Consider the following 21,506-nt stretch of genomic DNA (forward strand, 5'->3'; position numbering starts at 1 on the left):
ACATTATGTATTTTCATGCTTGAAATTACTCAGATAAGTAATTTTCCATTTCGTGTGCTGTCATATTTTACGGGTAATGGAAAGTGATTGTACGCATTAAAAAACCCCTGAATGGCTAGAATGTGAGTCTTATTCAACATATGAACTGGCTGTGATTATTATAGATCTTCTGGCAATGACAGAAGATATATGTTTCATACGAAGCGGAAGAACAAGTACATATAAGACTTTATGCATTTTGAATAAAAAAATAAGTGCATTGTCTGACAATATACTTACAGCGTCTACATCGCACAAAACTATTAGATATTATTTATTTCCAGAGATTATTCTGTCTCAACAAAACATACCCAGTGGACATCTAAGGAAAGGATCAATAACTGCTGATCTATTACAGTGGGATTTTGTTACCGCTAAATATTAGTTTTATTGGTAGATCTAAATTATAAATTGTCGTAGCGTTTCATGAAGGTTCTGACTTAAGTTTTGCAGATGGAAACATATTGCAGATTTTATATGCTAAATATCCTCGTGAAAAACATTTGTAATGTATATTAAAAGTAGACTTGTGCATTCGTCTTCGGGCGAACATGAAAACGAGCACGAAGAGGCCGTTTTTTTGTTCGTTCCGAAGGAACGTAGAACAGAATACAGTGCCGGCAAACCGTAGGCGAAGACGAAGACTCACAATCACGAAGAATCGAAGATTCTTCGTGATCGTCTTCGTTTTTGCCGCGCAACCGCCAAAATTTCAAACAGGAGTGAGCTGATCCTCGTCTGTCCAATCAGCTCACTCTTGTGACGTAACGCTAAGGGTCTCGTCCAATGCCTGTGCTGCTGTTTTTTGAATTCTGAAGGCGCCTTTATAAGACCAGAGCTTGCCTGAGAGATCCATTCATTTTTCGCTGTGACTGCTTTGGCAACACTGCTGTGCTGCATCCGAGCGTTACAGAGAGAGATTGTTCTGTTCTGTGTGAGACTGGTAAGCCTTAGCCTGCCATTTCTCACTGTGTACTTCATCCTCACTTCAGTGCTACTTAATTAATATATTTAATAATAATAATTTGATTAATTTAATTTTTTTAAAATTAATTTGTCATCAACTTTAGTGTAAGTGCTGTTGAGTTGACAGTGCACCCAGTGCCTCAGTGGCACTGGGGTGCCCTTGCCCTGGGCTGGCACTAGTGCCTATTGCCTGTCCTGCTTAAATAAATTAAATAGAATTTATAAATTACAATTTAATAGAATCTATAATTTAATAGTTCATTATAATATTATATATATATATATATTTGTCAGTCATATATATATATATACTATAGTATACTAGTGTAGAGTGTACTGTAGACATTCATCTACTAGTGTCTAATTTAAAATCAGTAATATTAATTAATATAATTAATAATTGAATTCATTATAAAATATATATATTTGTCAGTTATAGTTAGTAATAGTATACTAGTGTAGAGTGTACTGTAGACATTCAGAACATCTACTAGTGTCTAATCTAAAATCAGTAATATCAATAATTCTCTAATTCTTTCTTATCTTAATAGTTAATTAAATTAGCTATAAATAAAAGTAATAATATTAATTAATTACTACTAGCGTATAGTTCAGCTAATCTTATTAGTACTGGTGCTGCAGCTCTATAGTTTGTGCTTTGTTTTAGCAACAGTAAGAGACCAAGTCAATTTTTCTTAATTAATCTTTCATTTTATTTCATTTGTTTTGCTCACCTCAGTCCATCAGTGAAGTGAACTTGTTGGGCTAGTGAGTGCAGCCGCATAAGTGCTGTGTTTTTTTTTGATCAGCAAGCAGTGACGTTAACTGTTTTGCAAAGATTTTCTCATTTATTTTACATTTTATTTCAATTTTATTAAAAGTACCCTTAGTGTTTTGCTCACCTCAGTCCATCAGTGAAGTGAACTTGTTGGGCTAGTGAGTGCAGCAAGCAGTGAAGATAACTGTTTTGCTGTGACATTTTATTTTATTTCTAATTCTTTTCAAGAAAAATTGACTGTGACGAGCTGTACTAAGCAAAGCTTCAAGCTACTAGCTGTAGTACTAAAATAATTCTAATCTTCTTTAATCTTAATCTATAATATATTATAAATAATAATATTCTAATTCATAATCTATAATATAAGTAATTCTAATTCTAAATTCTAATTCATAATCTATATTCTTCTATCTATAATACATAATATATAAGTAAATTAGTTCTAATCTATTAATATTATATAACTTAATATTAATTAATAAATCATATACTGAATCTGATTTAACCTTACTTTAGCTTAGTGGGTTTGAGAGCGTCTGCCTAGAGGTAGACTTATAGTAAGGAAATATAGCTTTAGGCTAGCATAGTAGTAGGCTAAGCTCTTAGGCCCGTGTAAATTCAAATTAAAAATAAAATACTGCTAGTTATTAAATAGTTAATCTTGAGTTAATAATTTAAATAACTTTAGGATTTTGGCAGATTGCACACAGCACAGTGCAGTAGTGCATAGTTTTACTTTTTAAGCAGTAGCACTGAAGAGAACTTCCTCTAATTTTTTTGTCTTTAATTCGTTTTTCCTTTTTTTTATTTTTATTTTTTTTTTTTTTTTTTTATAGTTTTTTAAACACTACACTACACTACACTACACTACACTACACTACACACACAACACAAAATTTGAAATGGATCCTCCTTTTGGGACTAAGGAGGGACAAGCTCCATCTACCACCACCACCACCAGCACCACCACCAGCACCACCACCAGTTCTAAGATGCAGCCTTTGCGTCAGTCTAGTCGGCCAAGTAGGCCAAGCTCTCGCTTATCATTTGGGGAAGCATTGCTTGAAGGATCATCAAGTAAAGGAAAGGCACCAAAAGCAGGCAGTAGTAGTGCGGCTAGGCCCACAAGCTCTATGGTTTTTTACGGAAAGCCTAAAGCACCAGAAGCACGTTCAAAGTTAAAGGGTAGCACAAGTAGTACCAGCCCAGTGACTAAAAAGAAGTGCCTTTTGCCCCAAGCAGCATCTTCCCCATCCACCAGCAGCATGCAAGGTACCAAGCAGAGCCAAATTAGCAGCAAGACTCAGAGGGGTCCCAAACCAAAGCGATCTCATTCCTTTGTAGGGAAAACCACCACCACCACCCCCACCTCTACCGCCTCTACCACCACTAGTGCTGCGCCTACTGTTCCCACTGGTACCGCCACGCCATGTCCTCCTAGTACCTCTAGCAAGCCACCAAGTCCTTACAAAATTTTTGTAAAGACAGTTAGAGAGAGGGCTACACATAGTGGAACTCCACCTAGCGAGGTAGCAGAGGAGCCTGAGACTGAGAGGCCAAGTGCAGAGTCTATTCTTCCTGCTCGCACTACTACTAGTCACGAGTCTCACGACGATATCAGTCTTAGCTCCAGCCTAGCAGGAATTCCATTCGATCTGGCTAATGAAGAGCTAGACTATGAGCCAGAGGAAGTAGAGGAGATGAGTGGTCAGGAATCAGATTCCTCAGGGAGCAGTGTCCAAATGACTAGTGCACAATTTTCCCCTGAGCCTCCACCTTCTCCGCTACGATCATCACCATCACCACCACCAGCAGCAGCAGCAAAACCTAGCAAATCTAAAGCAATTAGCAGTCCCACTATGGCCAGTACTGTTACCACCAGTCCCACCACCACTAGTTCTGCCTCTGTTCATCCACCCCGAGCAGTAAGAGCAGCACCCAAGGCACACTCCAAGGCTATGCGCGCCCCAATTTGGGAGCACTTTGAAAATGTTGAAGAAGGGCGCTATGGAAAGTGCAAACATTGTGGGAAGCTAATAAGCAGAGGGAAAGTGTCTGGCCATTTTACCAGTGCTAGCATGAAGCATCACCTCAGCACTCAACACAACGCTGTGCTATTGGGGAAAGATGCAGAGGTAAAACTTAGTGCAGGCAGCATAGCTGGTGGCCGTGGAAAAACCCCAACAGCTTCTTCTTCTGAGCCAATAGCAGCAGCAGCAGCAGCAGCAGCAACTAGTGCTGGCAGCCAGAGACCAAGGCAGGTTGGAGCACTGCATGCCCAGCCCACCCTGGAAGAATTTGGGGCATTCCACTCCAAGAGAACGATGCCCAAACAGCAGGCCAATAAAGTAACGCGACTTATTGGTCAGTTCATTGCTGTTGGAGGGGCATCCTTCTCCATGATTGAAGGGGAGCCTTTCAAACAATTGATGGCGGCTGTGGCTCCACAATACACAGTTCCGTCACGTTCCACTTTCAGCAGGAACATTGTCCCCTCGCTGTATCGGTCCTGTGTTGCAGCAGTGAAAGAGGAGCTTTCCAAGGCTGCTGGTCAGTGTGTTCATTTCACTACAGATTTGTGGAGTGCACCTAGCGCCCAGCATGCCTTTCTTTCTTTGACAGCACACTGGTGGCAGCCCGGTGTGTCTAAGGAAGTTGCTGCAGCAGGCTACCGATCATTCCTTCTCCATGCAGAAGTGATGGATGAAAAGCACACTTCCCAAAATATTCTGCATGCGATTAGGAAAATGTTTAGCCTTTGGGTGGGAGCAGAGGCGGGCACCAATGTTGAAGTTGGTTTTGTGGTAACTGACGGAGGTGCCAATATGGTGAAAGCGCTGCGAGATGGTCATATTGTTGGTGTGCGCTGTGCAGCCCACATCATCCATCTTGTAGTGAAGGCAGCAATGTCAGAAGGAACTAATGTGGCAGCAGTAGTTCTGTCCCGCTGCAGAAAGATCGCTGGGCACTTTCACCATAGTGTTAAGGCTAGCCAACTTTTGAGGGAAGAGCAAGAGAGGTCAGGTCTTCCCGTACACTGCCTACGTCAGGATGTCAGTACACGGTGGAACTCCACGTTAGACATGCTAGAGAGGATTTTGGAGCAGCAGAGGGCAATCCATAATCTTGCCTCAGAGCACAATATAGGGATTACCTCTCCATTGAATAGGGAGGATTGGACAGTGATCGCCCAGCTAGTGGCAGTCCTTAAACCATTCAGGGATGCCACAGAAAATTTAAGCTCAAACACTGCCAGTCTGGCCCAGGTAATCCCAGTGTTCTCCCATCTAGGCAGCAAGATGGATGTGTTCCTTGGAAACCGTGAGGCTGTTCAAGGTGGCACTCTACATCCTGACGTAGCAGCCATAGTCAGGAAGCTGAAGGATCTGCTAAAAGTACACCTTCGCAAGCGAATGGAAGAGAGTCCCGAAATGATGCTAGCGTGCCTTTGTGATCCAAGAATTAAGGGAAAGCTAGCTTTGAAATTCAATGTTCTCAGTAGCTACCGGGAGCAATTGGTCAACAAGGTGCGTGACTGGCAGCGTAAAATGGGAATGCTGTCCGAGGAGGGTGAGGTGCAGGAGGAGGAAGAGATGATGTGGTCTGCTACCCCTAGCAGCAGCATCAGCAGCAGTGCCACAAGCAGCACAACACAGCTGAGTGGAGCAGCTGCGTTTTGGGAAGAGGCACTTGGCAGTATAGTTGGACCATCTGACAGAGCTAGCAGCAGAAAGGAGAGTAGTGCTGCTGAAATGGTCAAACTTTACCTCTGTGAAGTTCCTTCTGCTCCTAATGTTGATCCTCTTAGCTACTGGGATGAAAAGAAGAGTGTGTGGCCTGCACTCTCATGGGTTGCGCAGCAGCTTCTATCATGTCCGCCAACCACTGTTCAAAGTGAGCGCGTGTTTTCTATGACTGGAAACATACTGAGTCCACAGCGCTCACGCATGGCACCTCATCTGATGGAGCAGATTGCCTTTCTTAAATTCAATCTGCCCAAATTGGGTTACCCAGCTCTTAGCTTGGAAAGTTAAATTTTTTCTCTCTAATGTTTAAGGTAGTTTCTCCCCCTGGTTGCACTTGCTGCGGTGTGGCAATGCCTGCTACCTCCGCTGGTGTAGCCAATTTACGCTAGGGCCTAGTGTCTGAGCTCTGTAAGTCCGCTCCCAAACGCCTAGGACTGACAGTCTTTGGATGCTTTGCCCTGGGGTGAAACAGGTGAGTGGGTCGCCAATTGCCCACTCATTCGCCTTTCCCAATTCTGCTGCTGCTGCTGGTGGTGGTGCCAGTGTCTCTTCTCTGCCAGTTCGCTTCCTGGCTAGTGTCATGAATCAAATGTCCCTAATGGTAAGGGCAGTTTCTCCCCCCTGGCTGCCTCTGTCTGCGGTGTGGCAACGCCTGCTACCTCCGCCGGAGTGGCCAGCTTACGCTAGGGCCTTGTGTCTGAGCTCTGGAAGTCTGCTGCCAAACGTTTAAGACTGACAGTGTTTGGGTGCTTTGCCCTGGGGTGAAACAGGTGAGTGGGTCGCCAATTGCCCACTCATTCGCCTTTCCCAATTCTGCTGCTGCTGCTGCTGCTGGTGGTGCCAGTGTCTCTTCGATGCCAGTTCGCTTCCTGGCTAGTGTCATGAATCAAATGTCCCTAATGGTAAGGGCAGTTTCTCCCCCCTGGCTGCCTCTGTCTGCGGTGTGGCAACGCCTGCTACCTCCGCCGGAGTGGCCAGCTTACGCTAGGGCCTTGTGTCTGAGCTCTGGAAGTCTGCTGCCAAACGTTTAAGACTGACAGTGTTTGGGTGCTTTGCCCTGGGGTGAAACAGGTGAGTGGGTCGCCAATTGCCCACTCATTCGCCTTTCCCAATTCTGCTGCTGCTGCTGCTGCTGGTGGTGCCAGTGTCTCTTCGATGCCAGTTCGCTTCCTGGCTAGTGTCATGAATCAAATGTCCCTAATGGTAAGGGCAGTTTCTCCCCCCTGGCTGCCTCTGTCTGCGGTGTGGCAACGCCTGCTACCTCCGCCGGAGTGGCCAGCTTACGCTAGGGCCTTGTGTCTGAGCTCTGGAAGTCTGCTGCCAAACGTTTAAGACTGACAGTGTTTGGGTGCTTTGCCCTGGGGTGAAACAGGTGAGCGGGTCGCCAATTGCCCTCTCATTCGCCTTTCCAATTTTTCAATGCTGCTGGTGGTGGTGGTGGTGGTGGTGGTGCCAGCATCTCTTCTCTGCCAGTTCGCTTCCTGGCTAGAGTCATGCCCAAAATGTCCCTAATTGTAAGGGCAGTTTCTCCCCCCTGGCTGCCTCTGTCCGCGGTGTGGCAACGCCTGCTACCTCCGCCGGAGTGGCCAGCTTACGCTAGGGCCTTGTGTCTGAGCTCTGGAAGTCTGCTGCCAAACGTCTAAGACTGACAGTGTTTGGGTGCTTTGCCCTGGGGTGAAACAGGTGAGTGGGTCGCCAATTGCCCACTCATTCGCCTTTTCAATGCTGCTGCTGGTGGTGGTGCCAGCATCTCTTCTCTGCCAGTTCGCTTCCTGGCTAGAGTCATGCCCAAAATGTCCCTAATGGTAAGGGCAGTTTCTCCCCCCTGGCTGCCTCTGTTTGCGGTGTGGCAACGCCTGCTACCTCCGCCGGAGTGGCCAGCTTACGCTAGGGCCTTGTGTCTGAGCTCTGGAAGTCTGCTGCCAAACGTCTAAGACTGACAGTGTTTGGGTGCTTTGCCCTGGGGTGAAACAGGTGAGCGGGTCGCCAATTGCCCACTCATTTGCCTTTCCCATTTCCTTTTCCATTTCATTATTTTCCTTCTGATACACAACCAACCAAACATAACACACACAATAACACATATAACACATATAACACACAGTGACATCACACATAACACACATACACACACACTTACAATGCACAAAACACAAGGACGTTTTCCTTGTTATTTGCCCTGGCCTTCACTCACTAATAGCATTACATTAACACTATAACTCACACTTCACCCTATAACATTTTTCCATCCACATACCTGCCAACAGACCCAACTTTTTCAGGGACAGTCCTGCTTTTTTCCAGTCCTGTCCCATCTAATTTAGCTAAACTAGGTATGCAAAATGCAAATACACATAGGTAGTTATAGCTTGGTAGGTAACGCTACTATAAACATTTAATAAATATAATCAAGTACTAAATAATAAATCTAACTTTAAAATACATTTAAATAAACCCCTATTTTTTTTTTTAAAAAAAAACATTAAAATTAAATTATTATTATTTAGACATAATCCATCTTTAACCAAACCAGTGCACTGCTACTAATCTTAAACATAACCGTACATTAACCCTAAGCTATTTTTTAGTTCTTGTCCAACATTTTTCCATCAGCATACCTGCCAACACACCCAAGATTTTGGTGGACAGTCCTGCTATTTTCCAGTCCTGTCCAATAAGTAAGTTGGGTTGTTGCAAAGTATGCCATTGTAAATAGGTAGCAAATGTTAGGCATGTAAAGTGGTCCAAAATCAATTTAAAAATGTAAAATATTCCCTATTCTTTTATTAAACATCTATGGACAGTACACCTCGGTATGTGTGTGCAACTCTATTGGTCGTTTCGGCAGGGGGCTCGCCTGCCATCAACGAATGAAGTGCATTCTGCAGTTCTGCAATTCACTCGTTGATGCCAGACCAGCCCCCTGCCGAAACGACCAATAGAGCTGCACACACGTACCTTCACGGCAGCTGCTGCTGCTGTGATGTGTTATTAACCCCGTATTAACCCCTGCTAGGCAACCAGGAGGAAAACGAAGATTAAACGAGCACGAAGAATGTCCGCGAATATTCGCCCGAAGAGAAGACAGGAACGGGCGAATATTCGCGGAATACGAAGATTTTTTTTTCCCCGAAGACGAGCACGAAGACGAACACGAAGAGCCCCCTGGTGCCCAAGTCTAATTAAAAGTGAGCTATAATATATCCTCCTGTACGCCATAAATACTGTATAATGTACAACGTAAATACATTTCAAGAAATTGGATCATGACTATAAGGTAAGGCTGTTTTGTTTCACTGAATCAAATTATGAAGGTTTATTTATATTCCTGTTAACCTAAAATGCTTAAAAAATAAAACATTAACATCTTTTTGGCACACAAAGTTATTTTAACCTACCACTTGAATGTTGGGAAGTGTTAATGTACTACTCACTATGGTCTCCACTATTGACTGAACGATGTTGCAGCGGTTTTATCAAGATTCAAATGTCAAATTAATGTTTATTTATATGGCCACATCTTTTTCTGCAACAACTTACATTGAATAATCAAGTTTAGCTCATAGCATCACTGATTGCATCTCATTATGTATTGCATTTTTATTATTATTATTTTGTTTTATTTCTATAGAGCCAACGGTTTACGCAGCACTTAATACAATACATATATTCAAGGGGTATGACGAGACGAGAATTGACAGACTAAGACAAACCGATACATTAGGTGGAGAGAGCCCTGCTCGCAAGCTTACAATCTTGAGGCATGCGCCCAAAAAGAACACTTGCGTTTTAATGATTTAATGAATGGCTTGTCCTACATTCATTACATCTTGCGAGTGTATTTCTCCCTATATCACAACATATGATGTGTGAATTCCACGATACATCTGACTTTCAGTTACCAGTTAGGCTTTGTATTTTCCTTCAGTTGAGTGACATTTTATAGTATTCTTTTTTTTCCATTTCCAAAGAACATTAGTATACATTATCTGTAAATGAAACAACTTACTGAATCAGGCTTTGGTACACTGCCTGAGTTAATTGATCCATCAGCTTCCTAATCTGATTGAAAGATAGGCTGAAGCCGTAAACTCCAGCAGTGCGGCAGGACTCCACTCTATCAGGTCCTGTATCAGGTACGGTATCTGTGGGGAGTACAGTATGGTGAAAAGCAGGATTAGTTTAATCAAGCCATGGATTATATGGCCTGCCATTTTTTCTGCTTGGAAAGGTAAAGTATAATCTTGACTACAATCACAGTCCTGTACTACACACTGATATTGGTAACAAAAGATTTCAAAGATCTTACAATTTGAAATTCTGGAGACCATTTACATGTAAGTTTGTCTGGTCAAGCTTCTCTTCATCCCCAAAACCATAAAACACAATATCAAAAAGTGAGTGATCTCAAATATGGGTATTTCCCTGGGCATTTTAAACTGTTACACACCAGAGGTTTTCAAAGTAGCTGAACACTTCAAAGCCCCGACTTCACTATGCATTACGAATGGTCAACTGCAGTGAGCATCTCCTGCAAGAAGGGCTAAGCTGACCTGGCATAATGCATCTGCATACTTGTGAATATCCCCGACCACAGTTTCAAATTCCAAGATATGCACTTGCTACTAAAACCAGAATAAAATCCTATAGGTTGAGTAAATGTCTTATTCAACCAGCTATTAATATGTTGTGATCATGTCATCTCTCCAAGATCACTGTAACTTGCTCTCTATCTCCCTGTGCAACTCATTAGCAGTTTTTGTTACTACCTCAAGTTTGCTAGAGGCTTTGCTTTACAAAGTTCCCCATGATTACACAATTATCTTCAAATTTCTTTTACCTTCATCTTAATTCACTGCCTCCCAGGAACAATAAAAATGGAAAAAAATCACTCAGCATTTCAATCCTTGCAATTGCTTATCCGTGAAGGGATGTTTTTTCCCCTCCAGTAAGATACGTGCTTCATTTACTTATGTGATATTTAAAAAAATGGAGGAGGACTACCAGTGGGGGGCAGTCCAATGGCTTTACTGATTAAAAATGTTTTTTCCTCCCACCACTTGCATGTTTCCCTCTTATGTGTCTAACTTTAAGTTTCACATAATATCGTGTTTAGAGTAACAAAGGCTTGAGGCAGAATACCCCCCTCCCACACCTGAATTGTTTTGGTGCTACTTTTATGGGTGTAAACTGTAGCAAACCATGCATTTACTGCATGCAAGTCACGCTAGCAAAACAGAAACTAAGGGACACCCATGCAAAATGTTATGTATGGATTCCTTTTTTCTGTTTCAAGAAACAAAAACGTACTTAACATACTCTACTAACAATACATATATACGCCACATAAAAAAAAGGAGGGAGTTCCCCACCTTCTTCAAGATTGGCCATATTGTCCTTGTTGGTGCAATTTGATTGGTCACAATGTATCTGACTCTATTAGTGTAAATGTTGAATTATCTTGTTAAGCATTTCCTTAAATGGGAGCGGATCTCGGAGATGAACATTTCTCGTAACAGGAAGGTAAAGCTTCTGAAAATTAAAATATAAAGGTAAAGACAGTAAGGCCTAACTAGCATACTTAGGAACCCGGATCCTCCAGGTCACGGGAGCAGGGTCCTCAAATGCCCCACTCCACGCCTATTTTCATTTTAAACGGAGGTGTTTCCCACAACATCAAGCTGGAACTTTCACGGATGTCAGTGGGCAGTCATGGCTGTGTCCCGCAAGGGTGTGCTCTGGGTAGCCGGAGCCCACAAGTTCCCAGGTATGCTAACTAGGTTTAATGCAAAACTATTGGGGAATCAAGCTCCTCCGTGTATCATTGCTCAATGGGCTCTGTATAAGGAAGGCCCCTCCTTAACCAGCCCCTTTACAATGTAGAGAACTGTGGCTAGCTGTGTACCTGGGACTGCACACCATTAAGTGGTGGAGCTCCGGGATACAACACCAGCACTCAGCAGAGAGAGCAGATTATAATAGGGGCGCTTCTTTTTTCACAATAGGGCAAACAGATTTTTGTATTTTAAACTTAGTTTTATGCTTTTTAACCATATTTAGTGTTGCACCGGGTCTTTGCAGACACCCAACTGAAAGCAATGTAGCGATTTAGATGAATGTTTTCTCAGCTCACAATTATAGTACAGCTAATTACCTAATGTTGCTTTATATTCATATGGTAATTAAAACTGCAAATACAGAGAGCCCATAAATCATTTATGATGAAAATCTAAGAAACATTAGGCTGCATTGTGTTTGCCCATCCATAAACAAATAGCCTTATTGTTTGATGAATAAACAATGCTATGATATAGTTCATCATCATTGTACAGTATGCTGTTATCTTGCTGGGGAAAAATACTTCACGTTTAAAACAAATGAATAAATTAAAACGTCCGATGTTTGAACAACATGTAATCCTCTTCTGGGATCAGGCGCGTTTGACAAATAGAGGTGCCTTCCTTTTGTATCAAAACACAAAAGATGATTACCTACACACTATTCAGCCCAAAGCTAGATATCGCTTTGACTCACAGAACATTAGTTTGGCAGAATCATTCAACAACTGGCTAAAGAGAACATTCATGAATGCATATAAATATATATTTAATATCCAGTGGCAAAATAAATCATGGACCTAGCAGCACTGTACCCAGTGCTGTCGCTCTAGTGGAAGGAAGCATAAAGAGCTGTGTCTTTAACAGCAATGGCAACTTTCCTACTGCTTTCCTGAAGCTTACCAACTTTGCTGGTCCTCAGTCAGACCGATATGACATCATAACACAATAAAGTACCAATAAGGATGTAATCTCTCTGCCACAGGAAGCATAGGTTTATCTTCTGAGGGATTACGAATGTATGTTCAAGGGGCCCTCTGACACCAATAATTGCTTTAATCTAGACTACTACTACTACTACTACTACACCTTGCCATTTCTTGCTACTGTTTCCTAATTGTCCATTTTCTGACCTTGCTCTTTCTTTTTTCCTTCCATACAGGGCCGGCCCAAGACATAGTGCCGCCTGGGGCGAAGTTTGAAACACCCCCCCCCCTGCCGAGGCCACTGCTCATTATCTACCCTTCCTCTCCCTACCTTCTCATTATCTACCCTCCTCCCTATTATCTACCCTACCCTCCCTTTGTACTTCACTTACCTTCCAGCAGTCCTGCGACGAGAGTCTCCCTGCTCTGCCGCGGTGCGCGCTGCTTTACTGCTGAGTGCTGGAAATGATGTCATATTCCAGTGCTCAACGTTACAAGCCGGCACCGAGCTAGAGGGCTCGCAGAGGAGAGAGAGGGGCGCCGAGCGGGTACTGACAACTTGATAAGTGAAAACCACTCGGCGCCCCTCTCTCTCCTCCGCTTCAAAAAAGAAAAAGGTGCTTGGGGCGGCAAAGTGCCGCCTCTTCAAAAATGCCGCCTGGGCCAATTGCCCCACTCTGCTCCATGGCAGGGCCGGCCCTGCTTCCATACCTTTTGTTTCTTAGGTGGAAATAGTTAGGTGATGTACTATTTTGTATGTTTTATTGAACAGAGCTGCAGAATATGATGGAGCTACTGTATATAAATTAACTAATAATAGTACATTGAGTTAATATAACACAGAAAAAACACATAGAAATAACAAAGATGCAGCAACCAGAAAACATTTCATCATGCAAAAACTAGAACTCTTTTTAAATAAAACAGCCTAATACTTTTGAAAATGTATTTTAATGAAAAATTAATGGGAGATGCCCTTTAAGGTGTAGAGGGGGTCACTGAACTGAGCCTATTGTTTCATTCCTTCATTGTGTTTGCTTTCCGTAATTGTAACCATTAATGCTATCATAAAATAATTAAACTACCAGTGAATTATTATGCAAAGAATAGTCACTTTGCATGAAAATTATATTGTTTTACTTGATTTTAAACAAAAAAAGTTCAAATAATCAAATTTAGCTTAAATCATGCAGCAACATTTTAAGCCTACATCAAATTATCCCCTATTGTATTCCAGAGAGGCAGAAACAATTGCTATGATTACCAAACTACATTACACTCTTACTGGGTGGCAATCACAACAAGCCTGTGAGACTAAAATCAAGCTAAAGTGTTAATAACATATGGAACCGTAAAAGCAATATGTTAAAAACTCGCAAAGGAAACCCCACATATGTTCAGCCCTATTAATTCATGTCAGCCTCTAATATTGTATGTGATGTCTTGTCAATCGATGTCAAATGCGGTATCTTCCTAATGGAAGACAATCTGTCCCCATTAATCTAGTAGATTTTGTTAGATCTTAAATGGCTAGGTGGGGTGCTACTGCCCTCTAGTGTTTTACAATATAACAATCCATTATAATATCACATTTAAGAGAAAAATGGAGTTTAGTCTGTTTTGGGGTATATCTCTTAAATGGTGATTTGGGAGAACCTCTTCTCACCACCCAGCTCTACATCCATTTTAAGAGTTTCTCTTGTAAGAAAATCTGATTCGCTATGTATAATAAATAGTTAATGCAGTAAATTGAAATGTGTCAGCTCACGGCAATCTGCTGTTTAGGAAGTAAATCAAATTTACTTTCAATTGTGTACCATTAAATGTACCATTTAGTAGCTCTTTTTTTACATTGAATTTCACGTTGTCTCATGTTCTGCACACTTAGTAAGTAGATGAGTACACTATGGCAGTTGAGTAGTATACATGGGTACACAGAGAAAGCCTAGGGTTAGTGGTGCCTGGGTGCAGTTTTTCTTCAGCGCATACATACAGGCATATACTAACATGCACTAAACCATACTTTTCCAGACATAAGAGATATATTTTATTGTATTGAATATTAAACATATTACGGTATTTTAATCTCGCTCTCACTTCTTTTTCTTGTTGGTTATTTTTTTTTTTAGGGAGTTTCTAGTCTGTGAGGCTATTTAAAAGTTGTATTTCGGATACATCATAAGGATATGACCATACCCCCTCTGACATCTCGGGAAACATCCCCCTTTTAAAGGGGAATAGGCGGGTAGTGGGGCATATCAGTACCCCACTCCCGCAACACGGCAGATTCAGGAGTTGACCTGGAGAACTGGAGAAGCAACGCTAGTCCTGGTGTCTCTGGGTTTTACTAGGTATGGTATGGATATACCTTGGACACCTTCAGGATTTTAAGGCATCTGACATCTACTAGTTAGAGCAGTAATTGCTCTATAAAGAGTCTCTCCTACTAACCATAAAAATTCACTTTTTGAGCTTGACCATACTAATCTCTCTTGTCTTTTTGTTTTCTTTTTTTTTCTACATATTAACAGATTTGCAAGCATATGTTTTAGAATATCAATATGGGAAGTACTGCTGACTTTTCCTTTTTTTTATGTGTGCTAAACTGTTTCTTTTTTTAATTTATCTATGTATCACTTGAATAAATTGTGGAGTTGTTCCTGATTTAGCTGCACTCACTATATTATTATTTAAGCGGGATTGTATTATTTTGCACCACATATTGCGCTTCTATACACTCCTTTTTTCTATTGTACATAAAAAAAAACATACAAACACATTTCTAATAACAGGTAAGATGTATAAAAAAAACAATGCTGTCTAACACAGTGATTCGCCAATAAGGTTAAATGGTAGTGTCCCTAATAGCTTCTTAAATTGGGTCCAACTAAACAGTTGCAGCAACCCCACCACACATATTACAAATACATTTGTTAAATACTCTCGCCCCCGCCATAACACATATCTTCCATTTGCGGCATTACGTGTCAATTACGTATTGATGAGACCATTTAAAGTGCTAATTTCTCTCATCTTTCAATGTGTTTTCAGTCAGCCGTACAAGTAATGTTCAATTAGAAACAGAATGCTATTATCTTTAAAAAAAAAACGCAGGTTTAAAATATGTACACGAGAGGAGGGGGGGAAATAAACCTTGTCCTGAAGTTACAGATTTTGAGGTATGAAACAGTCACTTGCCAGGATTTCAAAGCCATCTGCTTTCAAAGTCTACCTTCCTTCTTGTTTACCACAGGCTGTCTGTCTGTTTTAACAACCTCCGGTGGGATTTCTCACAGCTCATTATGCAAACCCAGTACGTTCCCTCAAACACTTCCATCTAATCTGCACACATAGCACCTTTACCATTTGATGCTTTATCCTTTCCGAGCCTGCACATTACATTTGCTAACTATATGCAGACTTCACTTTGAGGTCCAAAATATACTATGTGGGATTCTTTTCCTAAATTTTATGCCTTTTTTTTTTTCCACCAAGCCAATACACAGTCGAAATTATTGTGAAAGGACACTCAAGTAAAAGTAAAGTATTTTTAAACAAGACCCAGATGTCTGTAGTTCCTATTAAGAAGAAATAACATTTCCCCACCTGCATATATAAAATGCATGATTAGATTTTATTCCAACTAAAATGGTTTCATTATTACAGTAATGCTGCACTGGAATCAGTAACAAATTGATTATATATATATATATATATATATATATATATATATATAAAACCTATGAACTCAGACCACTTGGCATTCACTGTTATAGCACTTTCACAGTCACAGAATAGGAGTAAAACCATAATAATGTCCAAAAGGTACATAAATAGCAATTGGATGATGGCCATACTCTGTATTTCGCTAAAAAAAAACCATAATAAAAACTGTATGCTTGGTTATTACAATCATATGGCACTGTATCATATTGCAATTACTTAAATCTCCCGTTGTAGATAATAACTACAATACATTACAGACTACCCTGGCAGAAAACTGGCAGATGAAATAGCATTACTGAGCTGTCACGTAGTTTCACCTTCTAAATCAAGTCCAGCCATGTGACAGATGTGGAGCATACAAGCAGTTAACATACACAGTCTGCACGGAAATCATTCCCAGTAAGGAGCAGTGCCCAGTTCATGAGCTATTTTGGGTCTAGAAATCCAACAGACACATGTCTGCACATCCCCATGTTGCTTGTCGTCGTACTGTCAATGACCTGGTATTTTCTCAGCTGGTTTATTTCTAAGCACTGTGCAGTATGTCACCAGGGTGGATACAATGGATTGCTACACACAATCAAGAAGTGCTCAGCCGCTGCATACAATTGAGCTTGAGGACAGTATAGTAACAGCACTTTCTATCATATACATAATTATTAAGAACACTCAAAATAAAGTAATATTTACAAGCCATAGACTTCCTTTTAGGAAGCACTGTGTTTAAAAGGACATTGGTGTCTTTTCCTGCAACACAACTAGGGATTCATATATGCTCCTTAGTATGCGCCAGACCTTGTGGTGTAGATGACATGAAGGAAGAAGTGAGCAAACTAAGCCAACAAAACCTTAAATCACATAACACATGGGGAGACTTTTTGGTTTTCAGTTCTGCTGCTACAACTCTTGTTATATTTTCAGACCTTCCAATTTGATGTATGTTACCTTCTGATTCCTCTTGCTTTTGATGTTGAAGGTCTACTGGAACATGAAGCTCTGGGTTCGTTCCTTGAAGGTAAGGTGCAGCAAGAGACTCATTCACTAAATCCTGATTTGCCACCTAAGTAAAAAAAAAAAAAGTAAAAAGGTTGCACACAGTGTATAAATATATATGTCTTGCTATAAACAACTAAGATGAAGGTAGTGAGAAAAACAAAATTGTAGAACAAAAAAAGTCAGACCACTGTAACAAAGAGGTGCTGATCAACTGAATAGATCAACACAGGGGTCAAGTCTGAAATTGATCTCTGATGCAAAGTATGAATTTCTCCATACTTTGGTCTTTCAGTCCACAAAGAAATGCTTACTTTCACCAGTAAAATAGGATTAGGCGTCTTAACAAGCAGCTTATAGATTGTTTCCTGGCCCTTGCATCTGATAAATCTTAGACTACTGCTGGTATGATAAAGGGGATGGCAGATTTGTGTCATGTAATCTCATGAAAGGCAGTTAGGAATCCATAGATGAAGTATTGAGTAGCATGCAGCGAGCAGAGTCCATCCCATGTGAGCGATCTGATTCTACACAAACTTGCTTAAGGCTGGTGCACATATTAGTCCTCAGCTCTATAATATGAGGCTCACATTGCTTAAAAGGGAAGTTTTGCTTCATTAAGGAAATAGATTGTTTGGAGGTCGACGTATTTCATATTTACAGTTTACAATAGTTTAAATTTGAAAGGACCTCATACCTTCTCATCTGTTAAGGTGAAGTGATGCTAGTTGCCTATACAAAGGAGTCCCTGCCTTTGGCTCAATTGGTCTGAAGCCCAAAATATTACTTCAGTGAAGGTTCCCAAACGTTCCATTTTGGGGGCATGTTTCAGAGAAACTGGGTAGCCAGCTACTCTTGCTCATCATCAGAATAGTTGTGTGTACTCCAATGCAGGAACAGTAGACCAACACTATCTCAATTGTATGTTTTAACCCAAACACCAGAGCTTTTTCCACGTATTTACCATATATATTTTAATTAGAAACAAATAAATACCTGAGCATGTTACAGCAAGCACGATAATCAAAGCTGTACCTGTATATTATCTTCATGTGAATCATTCATTCTTCCAATTGCAAAGTCAAACAGTTTCAGGAAAAAATCTATAGAAAAATAATATTCAGCAGCAAGAGACCTAAGAGACTTGAGGATTACATAAAACTGAGCTCCTTGGTGGGCTAAAGGATAAAGCTTGTCTCTTAATACCAGCAGACCGGCAAAATCTGATTTAGCCTCTTCAAGCACTTTGAACACCTTGGGAAAAAAATGGATTGAATGAATAACGGAAGCAATTCCAATCAGTTATATCATACTTTTTACACCCTTACATTTCAGAAGCATATGGTATACCCATAAACAAAAGCTTTATGTTTCCTATTATGCATGGTTTTTTTTATAATCTTGAACGCAGACCCTTTTAAAGAACCTTTTGAGTGGTTGCTTTATGTGCAACCTTCGCCTTAAAGAGAAACTCTTGTTCAAAGCTGAATCTCATTAAAAAAAACAATTTCCACACATACCTCAGCTATTGTATAATATAATTTTTTTGGTCATTGGCTGGTTTAAATGGTCCCTGGCAGAACGATAGAGAAAGGTAAATGTATATCTTTGCATGTTATCACTTACTGTCCGCTTCTTTTCAAAGATTGCAGTTAGGTTGTCTGTATCATCCAGATTGTTTAAAGCAGATGAAGAAATACATTCTCTTGTTTTAATATCCAATTCTTCAAGAGTCTGCTGCTGTTCCATTATAAAGTTTGATATTTTCTAAAACCCAATTGCAAAACTTAGATAAGTATGTCATTCCTGCGTATAAGAAAAACTAGGTCTTTGTTATTCCCATGGCTTCCCGGCTTTATAAATATGCCACTACATGTGTTATAGGAATATATTCATATCTAAAGTCTATTAATTAGCCATAATTTAGTTTGAATGACTATTATTAATTATTTAGGCACGGGTAGCTATGTTTGGGGCAACTCCTTCAAAGTTGCCCCAAACATAGAATGTACAAACTTTTTGAGGGAACCGGTCCAAAGGTAGTAACTACTATCAAAGTAACAACAAATGTATATATTTAGTAGCAGATTAGAAGTGGACATGGTTGAGTGGTGGTCTTGGCCCATTTCCACTCATGTCTAACCCTATTCTACCAATGTTAAGCCTAGGTGCCTTTACAGTATAGTAGTTCTAGGATATTCAACTAAAAGCATATGGTAGGAACATGTGTTTTTATTACACAACATACTGTATATCAATTTATTAACCAACCTATATAATTGCTTCCTGGCATAATTTAGTATGTTTGATTTTACTGTTCAAGGTGGATGATTGAGCACTTACCATTAATTGGCGATGGTGATCTGGCTGGAGTTTTTGAAAAGCTCTTCTTAGTAACAATTCCAATAGACTTCCTTCAGAGGAATCGTAATTAATTATAGTTGTTCCAGCACTTATATCGTTATTAAAACAGGGCTCTAATTCAGCCGGTGCCAAGAAGAGTTGAAACTGATTTGAGCACAAAAGCCTATGTCCATTGAACGAAACAATTGAAGATGAATCTGGAAATAAACCATGTTTCAATTATATGTAATAATTCCCAAAAATAAAATACATCTAAAATCCTTGATAATGCAATTATTATACAAACTCACCTGTGAACTAGTGATTTACTGGAGAATAAAAACACTATTTACAAGGTAAAGATGTCAGAGATAAACATATTTATGCACTGGGGATCAAAAACATACTAGCATGATGCAAACAATTTGCTAATGATTCATAAATAATAGTAGTCTTAGCTAACTAAACGTAGTAGGGAAAAAGTAAATAACTGGATGTTCAGGTACATAAATTATAATTAGGAGCATGAAATGAAAAACTTACCTTGATGATTGTCTTTATCCACAGTAGCGCTACAGTGATCAATGAGAGGTATCAATAAGTCATCCCATTTGCTGCTGTAGTTGTTTAGAATCAATGGAGTCCCAGATATAATGGCTTTTTCAATTGGTGCCAAGACGCTGCTATCCTTCCTGATAAAAACAAATATCTATAACATCTGCCATACACTAATCTTCTACAGGTAAGTTCTTTAATATTCTGTGCAGTGCATTTTTATAAAGCAGCCCTTTTGATGGATCGTCCCCATTATTATTCATATAGCTTTGTATACATTTCTATTTCTGATTTTATGGTCACGCAAAGTAACGCAAAAGAGGAGTATTAACCCAATAAACAGAGAAAGCAGAAAGTGGAAACATTCCTTAGAATGTAAATTAAAAAATCCTGGGAAAATCAAAAATGTGCTGCATTAAAACAAAATATAGCAAAACATTAAAACAAAAAATATTCACTTTATTAATAGTTTCCATTTTCTCTTGGGTTTATACTGCGATATTCATGTTTCTTATATATATACACACATAAATGCATATATTTGATTTTCCATTACACAGATAATTTCAACTGACCTTGCCTGCAGGTTTATGCAAGACAAAGACTTCCCCAAAGATGTCTCCAGAATTTCTAGAACCCATTTCTCTGCTTCAAAACACGAGTCTATCAGCAACACAGGGCGCTGCCAAGAACACAAAAGTATAGCTGCGTTCTCCATCTGCTGAGGTGTCCAGTCTGTAAAAGGGTAAAGCAGGTTTATATCGAACTGCCGTTCAATTACCGTTCTGTTAGCCATGCTCTGGGCCTACATCAAGGTCACCACCTGTCTAATAACAAGGTGAGCCAAGCATAATAATGAAATGGGGACCACACGATGCCGCTAATTTAATCAATTCTATAAGAGGCAGAGAATACATTTATTTTGTCTCTCAAGAAAACATTCAGCATTTTCCAAGTCCCTGTTTTATGATTTTTTCATGGCCGTAAGTTATTACTATATCCTTAGAAATAAAATGACAGTTCCCAAATGAAAATGTGTTAATGGTTGCTAAACTAGTATGATTATAGTACAAGTACATTTGACGAATAGCCAAAAACTCTGCATCTAATTTAGAGACAATGTTGCCGCTCCTAATATATACCATATAGAGGGATCAGGGCAGAATGCAATTCATTGTATTTCAATATTTATTTAGGAATTTATAAGGTATATTATATCCCTTAAACAACATTTGAAGCTAACGGGACCGCTTTCTGTGAATGCATCAGAAGAGATTTGTCAGATAAGCTTGAACTCTTGATGTGAGTCAGCACACTGCTATCAGTATTTTGAATTGAGTCTATTAGTCACTTGTGAGACATACAGATTCATAAACCTATTGTTTCAAAGGATTTGAAGCCAATTCAAATTCTGAGAGGGAAACTCCCAACGTTTTATTACTATCAGATTAAAATGTGTTTTCAAAAATATATAGTTTTCAGGCAGCTGCATATTAGACATGTTAGACACTGAGCAAGACACTAAGTCTAAAGAGGAACATGTAGTTTATTAGCACTGGCAAAAAAAAATGTAAATCGTGACCATAATGTGTCTTCT

General features: G+C 40.0%; 1 protein-coding gene across 1 annotated transcript in view; it reads right to left on the minus strand.

Moving 5' to 3' along the window:
• LOC128473717 (dynein axonemal heavy chain 9-like) overlaps nt 1–21,506 on the minus strand; it is a 160,325-nt gene that overhangs the window by 44,860 nt on the left and 93,959 nt on the right. The window contains exons 73-79 of the mRNA XM_053455969.1: nt 20,485–20,644; nt 19,898–20,046; nt 19,355–19,572; nt 18,638–18,778; nt 18,047–18,265; nt 16,964–17,078; nt 9,539–9,674 (exon numbers count right to left, since the gene is read on the minus strand). Of these exons, the coding sequence (XP_053311944.1) occupies nt 9,539–9,674; nt 16,964–17,078; nt 18,047–18,265; nt 18,638–18,778; nt 19,355–19,572; nt 19,898–20,046; nt 20,485–20,644 (1,138 nt within the window). The remainder of the gene's footprint in view (nt 1–9,538; nt 9,675–16,963; nt 17,079–18,046; nt 18,266–18,637; nt 18,779–19,354; nt 19,573–19,897; nt 20,047–20,484; nt 20,645–21,506) is intronic.

Source organism: Spea bombifrons, chromosome 2, assembly GCF_027358695.1.
Source record: "Spea bombifrons isolate aSpeBom1 chromosome 2, aSpeBom1.2.pri, whole genome shotgun sequence".
Classification (NCBI taxonomy): Eukaryota; Metazoa; Chordata; class Amphibia; order Anura; family Pelobatidae; genus Spea; species Spea bombifrons.